A 14928-nucleotide genomic window follows, 5' to 3' on the forward strand; every position below is an offset into this window, starting at 1 on the left:
ACCATTAAGCCTGTTGATAATTTGCCACTCCTAATCTCTTCTCCCCGCGCACCCCTGTCACATTTGTCACCGCTACACTGTTTTGCTGATTAAAATAATGCAGAACATAGATTGCATTCCCGTGTCACTGTCACTCATCTTCTTTACAAGGTTAGACAACTTGACGATAGATGTGGATAATTACTTGGATGTTTGATTGAATTGAGCTGGTAGGCATTAAGTGGAGATTCACCTGTGGTTCACATTGAAAGTTTACAAAGCATAATGTGCATCTCTACAAAAGTAAACCCTATATGTGAATAAGGACTAGGTTCCAGTTTTATCCTTTGCTGCAGGGCTACTTTAGCTGTAAAATAGACAGTGCTGGCAGGAGCAGATTTATTACCCACCCTGAGTTGTCCTGATAAAAATGGTGTTGGGTCACCTTCAGTTGTTGAACACATGCCAAGTATTGTAGTTTTGTTTGTCCAAATCCATCAATTAAAATCATCTCCAGATTTATCTTTCTTTCCGCCAACATCAGAGACTGCTTCTTACACACAGCCAGTCAGACTTTTGTAAAGGTCCTTTTCTGACCACTGGGCATCTCCAAGTTCTTTACAACTATTCTTGAAGTACTTCACTGTTGTAATTGAGGAATGCTGCATCCAATTTGAGCATAGCAAGCTCCTATGAACAGTAACGTGATAATGGCCAGATATTCTGTTTTTCTGTGATGCCAATTGAAGGTGGAATATGGGTTGGGAGTCCAAGAATATCTGCCCAGGTCATCTTTGACGTCACTTCAACTGCTAATTTCTGTCCACCTCAGAGACCAGAGAACCTTGATCTAATGTCTCATGCAATGGTGCAGTGCCCCCTCTTTGTCACTGGAGTATCACTTTGATTTCAATGCTGAAACTCTGGAATGGGTATCAAATCCACAATCTTCCAACTTCCAGAGAAAAGTGCACTAACTGAGTCACAGCCAGCAGATAAACACATTCTTCCAGCTGGATATACCGATAATGTTGTGAAGTCATTTGATAGTCCAACTGTATGAAAGATATTTCAATTTGTAGTGGACACTAAAGTCACATGTCATAAATAGTTACAAATAAATTCAATTAAGGAGGGACTTCTTTAATCAAGAGGGTGTTTAGAATGTGGAGCTTGCTACCATAAGGTGTAGTTGAGATAAATAATAGAGCTATAGGGACAGTTTGATAAAAATGTGAAAGAGAAAGTAATAGCAACTTGTGTTGTGATAAAGAACAAACACACAAAATGCTGGAGAAACTCTGCAGGTCTGGCAGCAACTGTGGAGAGAGAAGCAGAGTTAATGTTTTGAGTCAGGTATGACTTCTTCAGATGCTCCCAGACCTGCTGAGTTTCTCCAACATTTTCTGGGTTTGTTTCAGATTTCCACCTTCCACAGGATTTTGCTTTTATTTGCGTTGTGAGAGGGTCAGATAACGGGAGAAGCTCTTGTGGAACAGAACGCAAGTGTACACTGTTCAGGCTGACTGATCGCTTTCCATGGCTTACATTCCATTTAATACATATACTGACATTGTTTTTAACACAGTACTTATTATGTACAGCAATAGGGCAGCATGGTGGCTCAGTGGTTAGCACTGCTGCCTCACAGCGCCAGGGACCTGGGTTTGATTCCACCCTTGGGTGACTGTGTGGAGTTTGCAGATTCTCCCCAAGTCTGCGTGGGTTTTTTCTGGGTGCTGTGGTTTCCTCCCACAGTCTAAAGATGTGTATGTCAGGTGAATTGGCCATGTTAAATTGCGCATAGTGTCCAGGGATGTGTAGGTTAGGGGAAATTAGCTGTGGGAAATGCAGAATTACAGGACTAGGGTGTAGTCTGGGTGGGATACTCTTCAGAGCGCAGGTGTGACTTGTTGGGCTAAATGGCCTGCTTCTACATTATAGGAATTCCAAAATTTACCAGCTCTTGTTGCCTGATTGAAAACAAAAGGTGCAGTTGATTTGCCATTTAAAACATAGGTTCTTTCATGTACATCATGAACGGGTCTGGGCTGCTGCCACTTCAGCTGAAGGGTTTTTTATTTTACTGAATTAATATTCTCCCCTGCTCTTCTGGGCTCATATCTGAAATACAAGGTCACAAGCTCTGGCCAGTGTCTGAAATCTCACTGACATGGTAGTGTGTGCATAGCAAGGTGGTTAGCCCATAATTGGGGTATTGCGATTGAGCCTGTAAAAGGACATTGGATTAGATGCAAAAAAAGTTGTTAGAATAATGTGAGAACTAAGAGGTTGAACCTGAAAGGAAAGATTGAAGAGATTACAACCATGAAGGTTAAGAACAGGAGTAGGCCATTTGACCCTTGGCACCTACTCCACCATTCAGTTAGATCATGGCTCAACTGCTCATGGCCACATTCCATATTCCCTGCTAACCATTAACTCCCTTGTTAGTCAAGAATTCACATACCTTGGCTTTAAAAATATTCAAAGAGTCTGCCTCTGAATGGGGAATATGTATGTTGTTTTCATTTGCAGCTGAGACCAGAACCAGGGGCTGTAAGTATAGATGTTCCCTAATAAATCCAATTGGGAAATCAGTAAAAACTTGGACATGGTTAGGATGTGGAACTTGTTAACACAAGGAGTAGCTGAGGTGAATTTATAGGTCTATTTAAAGGGAAGTTAGATAAACATAAGAGAGAGAATTGAATATTCAGATATGTTGATTTAGCTAATGGATAAAGATGCTATAATATCATTATACCAGCTGATGTTATTATCAGACAAGTAAGATCACAGTTAAGTCATAGTTTGTTCTTTTTTTGTTTTAAAGAGGTAGTCTTTCACTGACGCATAAACATGCAACATTGCAGGTTTGGTTTTAACAATGAAACAGAAGTTTACGTAAAATAAGTGAAAATAAAATAGAATAACCCAAACTATTTATGTATAGTATAAGTTTAAAGATTTTGAAACACATGGTAAAATACAATACCATTAATCCTAACAGCAGTCCTTTACAATACTGACATGAGAGAAAACTCTGCTTTCTATTAGGGTTTAATTTAGTTGCAGCTTCAATTCTCCATCTCTCCTTTGAATCTTCAAACAGCCAAGTTTAGACTTTCTCAGCTTTTAATAATCCCTTCAGGGTTTTAACCAAGCACTTCTGGTCAGGAGCTCTAATGGTTACTTCCTTATGGTGGGGCAGCTATTTCTCAACTAGTCTCAGCTATCTCCCTCCTTTACTAGCAACTGCTTTCCATATCCAGTTTCAACTAAAACTTCTGTAAAACTGCCAAACTGAAACCTAAAATCTTTTCCCAAGCTATTGGCATTTCCCCTAAACAGAAGAAAATAAGTCAAGCTCTGATTGTTTAAACTGAAAGTCTAATGCACAACAGTATACTTTATTTGTTTGTAAAAACTCTGCCACGAAAAATAAAACCCAATTACATACCAGAAACTCGCTCACCATTTTGGACCAAAATCACCACACCTACAGAAATACAAGTTAATCATTAAATCCCTTCAGACACACAGACCAAAACCCACATACCACTAAGCCCTAAATAAATTACCTGTCTAATAAAACTGAGGTCATGAAAGTTCCTATAGAAACGCAAGTTCCTTCATTCTTTCAGGGACACTTGCTGGTAAATGCACATATCAAATGAAGTCAGAGTCAAACATGCCATAATCAAAAATTAGGGAATTGTTTGGTCAGCTATGGAATTGGTTCTGAGGCAAAAGAGGCTGCAAGATAACCTTCTCCTGAGAACACCCAGGCTGGAGGAGAGCACTTCACTGTGCCTCGGTACACGTGACAATAAATTCAATTCAATTCACATAAAATGGCAGCGTTAAAGAGGAAAGAGTCCTTGTATTTGACTATGTGTGAATCAAAATAGATCGCTTAATACTGTGTGTTTACTTAAACAAAGAACCGTTTGATTCTCAAGCTTACGTCTCATCTGCCAAGAGACTGGGAGATAATGAACAGTCAATGGAATTGAAATAAGCAAGATTTAATTATACTGTAAAACAGTATTTTTTTTTGTGACTGCATTAAAATGCAATTCACTCCATATTTTAATTGGAAGTCACACTTGTGGTGGAATGACTTGCACCTACTGTTAGAGATTCTGACAGGATGTAATTGTACAGGTCAGCCCTCAAAAAGCTTAAAATTATGTTGTTAGTACATGGAATAATTAGAAATATTCAAGTGTTGCGACTCCATATTGTCGAGATGATTTTGCCTTTGAGTGGACTTTCCAAAAGTTGGTGAGTGAGCTTAGAGGGTCCCACAGGTAAGCCAGTCAAAGCTTCCACAGTATTAAGGCTGAATAGACAGTTTTTTTTTTGTTTGGGAAATGGCTGGACTGTCTCCACACCCAAATGGCAGCCCCCACGTTGTTCTGGCTGCTCAAATTAATGACATAGTAGTTGGAAGGGTCAAGGGTTGGGTGACCTGGCCTGACTGCATTTATTTGGTTGCTTTGCTGTTTTTATCCATTCATACAGAGAGCATCACGAACAAACTGCGTTTCTTTCATCTAATTCCACATTGTCCTTCAGACATTGATGCTGAGCCAAAAACCTGATTGCAATGGGGCTGCAGGGCAGATATGGAAATCTCATATCAGCCTGACTGGGTGAGAACAGCAGGTTTTTCAGCTCCAAAGGACTTTGGTGAACCAGATGGATTTTCATGCTGTATTCCATGGTCATGATGACAGAAACAAGCTTTTTATTTCCAGCTTCATATAAATAACTGAATTTAAATTCCCCAGTTGCTGTGATGAACAATCGAACTAATGGCTCCAGGCCTCTAGATTATAATCCACTAATATAACCACCACATGATCAACTCCATTGAAGGAACTGTCAACAGTAAATGCACATATACTGGATAAATATATCTGTTTATCTCAGTGTCTCACTATCTATCTTTATTTTCCTCTCTTGTCTATTTATCTAGCTCACATTTGCTTTCTCTCCCAAGCACTTAACTCGCTTTTTCGCTCTTGCTTTCTCTCTCCATCTCTTTCTATCAATTACTCTGCCTTTCCACCCTCTCTCCATCCATCTCACTCTCTCACTCTCTCTCTCTCTGCTTATCTCTCCATCTGACTTACTCTCTCTATCTGCCTAGCGTTCTAACTCTCTCTCTCTCTCTCTCTCCTCCTCTGCTTCTGGGGTTGACAGCACCATTAAATGTCACACTTTAAACTGTGAAAGATATTTCAAAAATAGAGCACTAAAATCAGTCATTTCCGGCTGGGGTTTAATTAGTTTTGTGGAGGGAAATTTTGCACGTTGACCTGCAGTGGAAATTGACGAACAGTCTCGAATCTGCAAACCTGCCTCACCCACAGTAATTAACCTGCAATTAACACGGGAACGTTTATAGCAAAAGAATCCATCACCTTAAAGAGATGTGGCAGGCTAAACACAGCTCTACCATAGCAGCAGAAGCGTACATTGCGGGTTGCAATGTTTAACATGCCTGTCATTATTAAACAGTCTGTCGCCTGACTTGTCAAGAGAAGTGCTACCAGAGGTTTGGCAGTGGCACTGAAAGCGGACTGTTTTCAGAATAGTGCACTTCTTTTTATTTGATCTTGGGAGACGGGCACCTCTGTTTAGACCAGAATTTATTGCCTGACCCTAATTGCCCTGAGGGTAGCTAAGGCTCAGCCTCGTTGCTGTGGGTCTGGAGTCACGTGGAGGTCAGTCGAGGTAAATATGGCAGATTTCCTTCCCTAAAAGACAGCAGTGAATCGGTTGAATTTCTATGATAAATGATGGTGTTGATTTGGTCACTATCAGGCGAGGTTTTTATTCCAGATTGTTGTTAAATGCAGATTTTGCTGTCTGCCCTAGAAGGATTGGGACCCACGTCTCCAGAACATTATCCTTGGGGTCAAAAGTCTGAAAGGCACAGCAGGTCAGGCAGCATCCGAGGAGCAGGAGAATCGACGTTTTGGGCATAAGCCCTTCATCAGGAATTATTAGTTCAACATTACTGTGATACCACTGCCTCCATGCAATGTCACAAGGGGAGCTTTCAGGGAAAAAAGGATATTTTAGGACCCCATCCAATATGGACCCTTTGCTGAACACTGCTGCTGAACAAGATCTGTGGCGGGCAGTGAGGGAGCCAACAAGAGGGATGAGCCTGTAAAGAGTTCGAACCTCCGAGCTGCCTATCGTAGAGGCATCTGTCCATTACAGTTTGGTAAAACTGGGCAATGCACAGACCCTGTGAAGACAAAGTCAATTTTTATCCTCTCCATTGTGTTGTGTGGCACTACCATTGAACTGAACAGGATCACTTTGAAACAACTGCCACCAGCAGCAACAGAATTGTATTCAACCACAAGCTGTGACCTTATGACTCGGCATTTCCTAGGCTCTACAGTGAGTGTCAAGTCGGGAGACCAATCCAGGGAGGAGCAAAGCCAGGGTCATCTAAAATTGAGGCATCAACCTGGTGAACCTACAGGACTATTTGTGTGCAAGTGAGAGTCAGAGATAATTAGTCCCACATAAACAGAACTGCATTCCAGAATCCTAAAAGAGGTAGTTACAGAGATAGTGGCTGCATTGGCTGTAATTTTCCAAAAATCATTGGTTTCTGGAGAAGTACCAGAGGGTTGGAAAACTGCTAATGTGACGCCCCTATTCAAAAGGGGAGGGAATAAGTGGGAATTGAGAGGCTGATTAGCCTAAAAATTAGTATTGTTGGAAAAGTGCTAGAATCAATTGTTAAAGACATAATAACAGAGCATTTGGAAAATCATAATCTAATCAAGTAGAGCCAGCATGACTTGATGGAGAGGAACCAGTAGATGTCTTGTATTTGGACTTCCAGAAGGCATTTGACAAGGTAGCTCACAAAATATTAAATCGTAACCCACAGTGTTAGAGATAGGAAACAAAGAGTGAGGCTAATGGATTATTTTTCATGACTTGAAGATGCGGTGTTCGACTGGGGTGTACAAAGTTAAAAATCACACAACACCAGGTTATAGTCCAACAGGTTTAATTGGAAGCACTAGCTTTCGGAGTGCTGCTCCTTCATCAGGTGTTTGTGCAGTATAAGATTGTAGACACAGAATTTACAGCAAAAGTTTACAGTGTGATGTAAATGAAATTACATATTGAAAATGATCTGGATTGTTTGTTAAGTCTCTCATCTTTCAAAATGACCATGTTGGTTTCAGTTCTTTTCATATGGAAATCCCAGAACTTCTTTAAAAGTTACATTCTCAAGTGAACTTTAACAATAGTTGCCATGTCGACCCAGATAATGCATTGAAGGTGTGAGGTGCCCTGTGTGAGGCTGTCTGTGCCCCAATGTTCAGACTAATTTTATTTCTAAAAAAGGGATTTACAGAATCTTACATGGATTCATGCAGTTTTTGAGCAAAATAAAATGTAATTCTGCAAGTATAAATTCACCCCATAAACTTATATGTGTGTGTGTGTGTGTGTAGGGTGGGGTATGAGTGTTTGTGAGAGAGTGTGTGTATGTGTGTGAGTATGAGTGTAAGGGGGTATAAGTCTGTGAGAGTTTGCACATGTGTGTGTGTGTGTGTGTGTGCACATGTGTGTAGTGTAGTGGGTCACCTGTAGTGTGATGTGAACCCAAGGTCCTGGTTGAGGCCATCCCCATGAGTACCGAACTTGGTTATCAGCCACTTTGCATTGCTGCCTGTCCTGATGTCCGCCTTGGAGGACGGTCACCCGAAGGTCTGAGGTTGAATGTCCTGGACCGCTGAAGTGTTCCCTGACTGGGAGGGAACACTGTTGTCTGTTGATTGTTGTGCGGTGTCCATTCATCTGTTGCTGTAGCCTCTGCTCAGTCTCAGCAATGTACCATGCCTCAGGGCATCCTGCCTGCAGCATATGAGATAGACAACGTTGGCCAAGTCACATGAGTACCTACCACGTACATGGTGGGTGGTCCCCATGTGTAATGGTGGTATCTGTATCGACACTCTGACACATCTTGCAGAGTCTACAGTGACAAGGTTTTATGGTGTTGTTCTGAAAGCTAGGAATTTTATTGTGAACAATGATCTGTTTGAGGTTTGGTGGTTGTTTAAAGGCAAGAAGTGGAGGTGTGGGGAAGGTCTTGCGAGGTGTTCATCCTCATTGATAATGTGTTGCAGGCTGCGAAGAACACGGCGTAGTTTTTCAGCTCCTGGGATGTACTGGATTCTTTTCCAGATTGGTCACCTGAGACCAGTGAGGGTCCACAGGGATCAGTGCTGGGACTACACCTGTTTACAATATTTATTAATGACTTGGAGGAAGGAACTGAATGTACTGTAGTCAAATTTGCAGATGACACTAAGATATGTGGAAAGGTAGATTATGAGAGGGATACAAATGGTTTAAACAGAAATATTAATATGTTAAGTAAGTGGGCAAAAAGATGGCAATTGGAAAATGTAATGTATGATTAGATTCCCTACAGTGTGGAAACAGGCCCTTTGGCCCAACATGTCCACACTGTCCCTCCAAACCACCCAGACCCATTTCTGTCTGACTCATGCACTTAACTCTATAGGTAATTTCCTGTGGCCAATTCACCCAGCCTGCACATCTTTGGAGTGCAGGAGGAAACCCACACAGACATGGGGAGAATGTGCAAACTCCACACAGACCGTCACCCGAGGCTGGAATTGAACCTGGGTCCCTGGTGCTGGGAGGCAGCAGTGCTAACCACTGAGCCACCTGATAACATTATTCATTCTGGAAAGGAGAAAAAAAGAACAGAGTATGATTTCAATGGGGAAAAGCTGCAACACAAAGGGACTTGGGTGTACTTGTGTATGAAACACAGAAAGCTAGCACACAGGCCAACAGGTAATCAGGAAAGCTAATCTTGGCCATTATTTCAAGGAAGTTGGAGTATGAGAGTAGGGAAGTTCTATACTGAAGTACAAGATGCTGATGAGACCACAAGTGGAGTACTGTCAGCAGCTTTGGTCCCTTTATTTAAGGAAAGATCGCACTTAATTGGAGAAGTTCAAAGAAGACCCACTAGGATGATCCCTGGTAAGGAGGGATTTTCTTATGAGCAAAGTCTAAAAGGTCGGCATTGTACTCACTGGTGTTCAGAAGAATGAGAGGATATCTCATTGAAACAAACAGGATTCTTAAACAACTTGACAGAGGAAATGCTGAGGGGATGTTCCCCCTCATGGGAGAGTCTAGGGCTAGAGGGCAGAACAAAATGTCACCAATTTAAGACTGAGATAAGGCGGAACTTCTACTTTCATAGGGTTAAGAGTCTCTGGAACTGCTTGCCACAGAAAGCTCTCAGACGGAGTCCTTGTGTATATTGAAGGCTGAGATAGGTTGACTCTTGCTCAGTTGGGGAATCGAGGGTTACGGGGACGTGAGGAATGTTGGGTCAGTCATGATCCTATTGAATGACAGAAGAGGTTCAAGGGCCTAATGGTCTACTCCTAGTCCAATTTCTTATGGTCTTACTCTTTCAGATATAAGCTCTGCAGACCTTTCACTTCCAGTCATGAATGGTCATGGACAATTAGACAACCAACTAGATGTTCCGGGCTCCACAAACATCACACTTTCAAAGATCGGAGAGTCCAGCACAAAAAACAAAGCTGAAGCAGTTAGCAATGCCAAGTGGATGATCTATCTTGGCATCTTCCTAAAAACACAGAAATAGAGAACACACACCGGATCATCAACGCCACACTCTCAGGAATCCAATTCACTAGAGAGGAAGAAAAGGACAACCAACTCCCATTCCTAGACGTGATGGTACAGAGAACACCGAATGGAGAATTCACCACAAAGGTTTACAGGAAAGCCACACACACAGACCAAGTCCTAAACTACAAAAGCAACCACCCCAATACACACAAAAGAAGTTGCATCAAGACACTGTTCAAAAGGGCCACAACACACTGCAGCACACCAGAACTGCAAAAAGAGGAAGAAGAACACCTATACAATGTATTCGCCAAAAACGGATACCTCCGCAATTTCATCAACAGATGCCTAAGGGAAAGACAACAGAATGACGACATGCCACAACCCAAAGGACTAGCCACACTACCATACATCAAGAACATTTCTGAACTGACAACCAGACTACTGCGACCACCAGGACTCATAACAGCACACAAACCAACAGCCACTCTCAGACAACAACTCACTAGGATGAAGGACCCAATACCCAGCATGAGCAAAATCCCATGCAAGGACTGCACAAAACACTACATAGGACAAACAGAAAGACCGCTAACGATCCGCATCCATGAACACCAACTAGCCACGAAACCACATGATCAGCTATCCTTAGTAGCCACACACTCAGATGACAAGCAACATGAGTTCGACTGGGACAACGCTACTATTATAGGACAAGCCAAACAGAGAACAGCCAGGGAGTTCCTAGAGGAATGGCATTCATCCACAGATTCAATCAATAAGCACATCGACCTGGACCCAATATACCGGCCACTGCAGCGGACAGCTAGAACTGACAACCGGAAGCGGCAGAGACAAACCGCTATAAATGCCAGAGGAAACATCACAGAAGCGTTTCACAGGAGGCTTCCAAGCACTGAGGATGCCACCTAGACAGGGGACGAAATGTCTGCAACACAAATTCCCAGCTCGGCGAACAGAACCACAACAACAATGAGCACCCGAGCTACAAATCTTCTCCCAAACTTTGAAATCCTCCTGAGGTCCCCAATATTACAGATGCCTATCTTCAGCCAATTTCGTTCATTTCACATAACATCCACAAATGGCTGGAGAGACTGGTGATTGCAAAATCTGTGGGACCTGACAACATTTGGCAATAGTATTGAACACTTGTTCTCCAGAAGCAGCTGAGCCTCTCGCCAAGCTGTTTGAGAGCATCTGTAACAGTCGCATCCCCCCTGGATTGTGGGAAATTGCCCAAGTAAGGCCTGTCATCCGATAGGGGACAAATCAAGCCAGCAATTAGTCCTCGATTAGCCAACCCTTGATTAGGAGCAGTGATAAACGGTGTTGTCAACAGTGCTGTCAAGTGTCATTCAGCAATAGTCAGCTCATGGATGCTCAGTTTGGGTTCTGCCAGGGCCACTTACCTCCCATCTTCATTACAGGATTGGTCTAACCCTGGGCAAAACAGTAGAATGCCAGAGGTGAGGTGAGCGTGAGAGTGACTGTCTTTGATGACAAGGCAGCATTTGACTGAATATGGTATCAAAGAGCCCTAGTAAAACTGGAGTTAATGTGAATAGTGGAAGACTCTCGGCTGGTTGGAGTCATGCTTGGCACAATGGAAGCTGGTTATAGTTAATCGAGGTCAATCTTCTCAGTCCCAGAACATCACTGTGCGAGAGTTCCTCAGCGTAGTTTCTCAGATCTAATCATCTTCAATTGCTTCTTTACTGTTCTATCCTCTAGCATTAGGTCAGAAGTGAGATGTTCTCTGATGACTACATGATGTTCAGTACTACTTACAACTCCTCAGGCATGGTGGCTCAGTGGTTAGCACTGCTGCCTCACAGCGCCAGGGACCCGGGTTCAGTTCCCACCTCGGGCAACTGTCTGTGTGGAGTTTGCACATTCTCCCTGTGTCTGTGTGGGTTTCCTCTGGGTGCTCCAATTTCCTCCCACAGTCCAAAGATGTGCAGGTTAGGTGAATTGGCCATACTAAGTTTCCTGTCATGTTAGGTGGATTAATCAGGGTTAAATGTAGGGGAATGGGCCTGGGTGGGTTGCTCTTCGGAGGGTCGGTGTGGACTTGTTGGGCTGAAAGGCCTGTTTCCACACTGTAGGGAATCTTAAAAAAAAATTAACAGTCTATGTCCCCAAGCTTCATGACCCCATGGACAACATTAAGGCTTGGACTCATAAATGGCATGCAATTTTCATACCACATAAATGCCAGGCAGTAACTATCACTAACTAGAGAGAATATAAACATCCTCCCTTGGCATTCAATGGTATTCTCACTGCTGAACCTTCATTGTCAACATCCTGGTGTCCCAATTAACCAGAAACTGAACTGGGCCAGCTATATACATTTTGTGGCTACAGGAGTAGGTCAGAGCCTAGGGATTCTGCAACATGTAACTCACCTCCTGACTCTCAATACCCGTCTACCATCTGCAAGATATACATCAGATGGAATACTCCACACTTGACTGGGTGGATTCAACTTCAACAATATTCGAGAAGCTTGACACCATCCAGAATAAAGCAGCCCAATTGATTGGTACCACACTGAATATTCACCATAATGCACCAGGTAGTCGTGTGCACCATCTACAAGATAGACTGCATTAACTCACCAAAGTGAGAACTCCTGTGAAATACACAGCCTCCAATACATATGGCAAAGGAAAAATAGATGAAAACACCAACATCTGGAAGTTCCTCTCCATGAACCATTCTGCCTTTGAACTATGTTGACCAATTCCTCACTGAGATCGGATCAAGATCCTGGAACTCCTTCACTGGCAGCTCTGTAGGTGAACCTATACTATGTAGACAACAATAATTCAAGCAGCAGCTCAATCCCACTCTCCCAGGGGTGCTTGAGGTTGGGTAGTAAATGCTGGCCCAGCCAGTGAAACCCAGGCACCATGAAATAATTCTCAAAAAAGACACACTTCCCAAGCTGGAATGAAGTTTAGCAATCCTCAAAGCCCTTGCTTTTCTCCCCCATGTGTTTGCAACAACCAACCCCGGCCGAGTCCCAGTAGCGGAGTACCATTTCACCTCTGAGCTGGGAGTGACAGCAAAACGTATCAACCAGGACACTGACCCGTGCCGAAAAAGTTGCAGACCCTCAACAATGTGGCTGACTTTTAAATACCCTCTGGACAATTAGGGATGGGCAAAAAAAAATGCTGACCTAGCCAGCAATGTCCAAATCTCATGAATAAATAAAAATGAACCGACTGGGGCCCAGGGAAATATCCACAGGTGCAAACGGAAAACACATGTGGGAGGTCATTGTTCCCTCTGTGACCTTACAATGAAAAAAGTCTTACCTCAGCAATTTTGAACTATTCATGAGACATGCTTCACATGATTCCCTTGAAGATGAATGGTTTCGTAGGAAAAAGGATGTTGTCTTTTGCTGATTTTTAAAAATACTTTCGATATTTAGAGGACAAGTGAGTATCTTGTTCTTCTTTAACCTATTGGACAGAGGTGCTACAAGCCCTCATCCAGGAGGTACGGGGCCGCCCCCACAGCCCCTGCTTGCTGAGATTCAACGATCGCATCAACCACAATAGCCTGCATTTGTATCGTTATTTTAACAAAAATAAAATGTCACAAGATGCTTCACATAAGGGAAATCAGACAAATTGATACTGAATCACATCAGGAGATACTAGGACATATGGCTAAGGGGTTTGCATATCTGATAACATTCTTGTGAATTGCCTCAAGACGTTTCACTCCGCTAAAGGTGCTATATAAATGCAAGTTTGTGTTCTTGGCATCAATCCCCTTGGTGAATTCATTGCTTTGTGACTGGTTTCAGCTCCTAATGTGCTATCAATGTGGCAGCCTCCACAAACTTCAATACTTGTAATTTGATAAAACATGCTCAAAAATGGGTTTTTAATCTCCTGTCTATTTCTACATTCTAGGACTGAATCTGTGGCAGAAAAAATGCTCACCAACTGGTTTACATTCCTCCTGTACAAATTTCTTAAGGTAAGGTCATAAAATGCCCTCTCCTCAATCTGTTTCCCTCCTTCTCCTCTCCCCTTCCCTTCACTCTGTGAGTTGCCGCCTGAATATTTCTCTGAGGTAAAGCAAATGGAAATACGATCGATTCCTTTAAAAAACATCATGCAGCTTAGAGATAAACTAATTAACCAAGGGCCATCTGTCACTATTCTTTTCTAAATCATAGGTTACATATCTTCACAACACTGTCTTTCTTTTTGAGAATTTATATTCAAAGAGCATAAACTTTAAACATTCATTCCCTCCAACACTGCGACACACTGGTAGTACGGTGTGCTATCCCCAAGATGCACTGCAGCAGCTTGCCAGGCCCCGTTCAACAGTGCTTACCAAACACACAAAGTCTACCACTTAGAATGACGAGGAGTAGTTCGTGAAGAGGCATGCCAGCACCTTCTGGCTCAGTGGTTAGCACTGCTGCCTCACAGCACCAGGGACCTGGGTTCGATTCCAGCCTCGGGTGACTGTCTGTGTGGAGTTTGCACGTTCTCCTGTTTCCTCCCATAGGTTTGGGTGAATTGGCCGTGCTAAATGGCCCATACTGATGAGGGATGTATAGGCTCGGTGGATTAGTCATAAGAAATGTGGGGTTTCAGGGATAGACTAGGGGGCCAATGGGCCAAATGGGCTTCTACACTGTAGGGACTCTGTGATTCTCCACACCCCCCCCCCCCCCCCCTACAATTTACACATCATCCTGACTTGGATGAATCTCGTTGTTACTTTACTGGGTCAAACCCAGAAACTTCTTACCGACCAGCACTGAAGCTGTACTTCTGCCCTACACATTGCAGTATTGGAAGAAAATGACATGCCACCATCTTCTCAAGAATAGCTAGGCCTGGGTACTTTCCAATGATATTCACATCCCCAGAATGAACATGTTCTTGAAAGATATTGACCCTTGGCAGCAAAGACTTACAAGGAAGTGACAAGTTATACAGGGTTGTACAAGTAACCAAGTTTATTATTTCAGTTGATCTCACTAAATACTTCCAGTTAATTAAATTGTGCCCCTGTATAGACACAGCCAAGCAAAGCCTTAGGTTTGAGTCATGCTGAACACCATAAATGCCTGTGGCAATTGAGGTCCATGTTAATTTGTGTTAAGGAAGATAAAAATGTCTCACGAAGTTACTCACCTGAAACAGCAAAGTGCACGTAGTCATTGGCTGCCAACAG

At 42.8% G+C, this 14928-nt stretch overlaps 1 protein-coding gene across 8 annotated transcripts in view; it reads left to right on the forward strand.

The window, feature by feature from the left end:
* The window catches only part of plxna4 (plexin A4), a 632909-nt gene that overhangs the window by 557115 nt on the left and 60866 nt on the right, over positions 1-14928 (forward strand). For all 8 annotated transcript variants that reach the window (XM_072562914.1, XM_072562916.1, XM_072562917.1 and 5 more), the window contains exon 23: positions 13644-13710. In XM_072562914.1, the coding sequence (XP_072419015.1) occupies positions 13644-13710 (67 nt within the window). The remainder of the gene's footprint in view (positions 1-13643; positions 13711-14928) is intronic.

The sequence above is a fragment of the Chiloscyllium punctatum genome, chromosome 44 (assembly GCF_047496795.1).
Source record: "Chiloscyllium punctatum isolate Juve2018m chromosome 44, sChiPun1.3, whole genome shotgun sequence".
Lineage (NCBI taxonomy): Eukaryota > Metazoa > Chordata > Chondrichthyes > Orectolobiformes > Hemiscylliidae > Chiloscyllium > Chiloscyllium punctatum.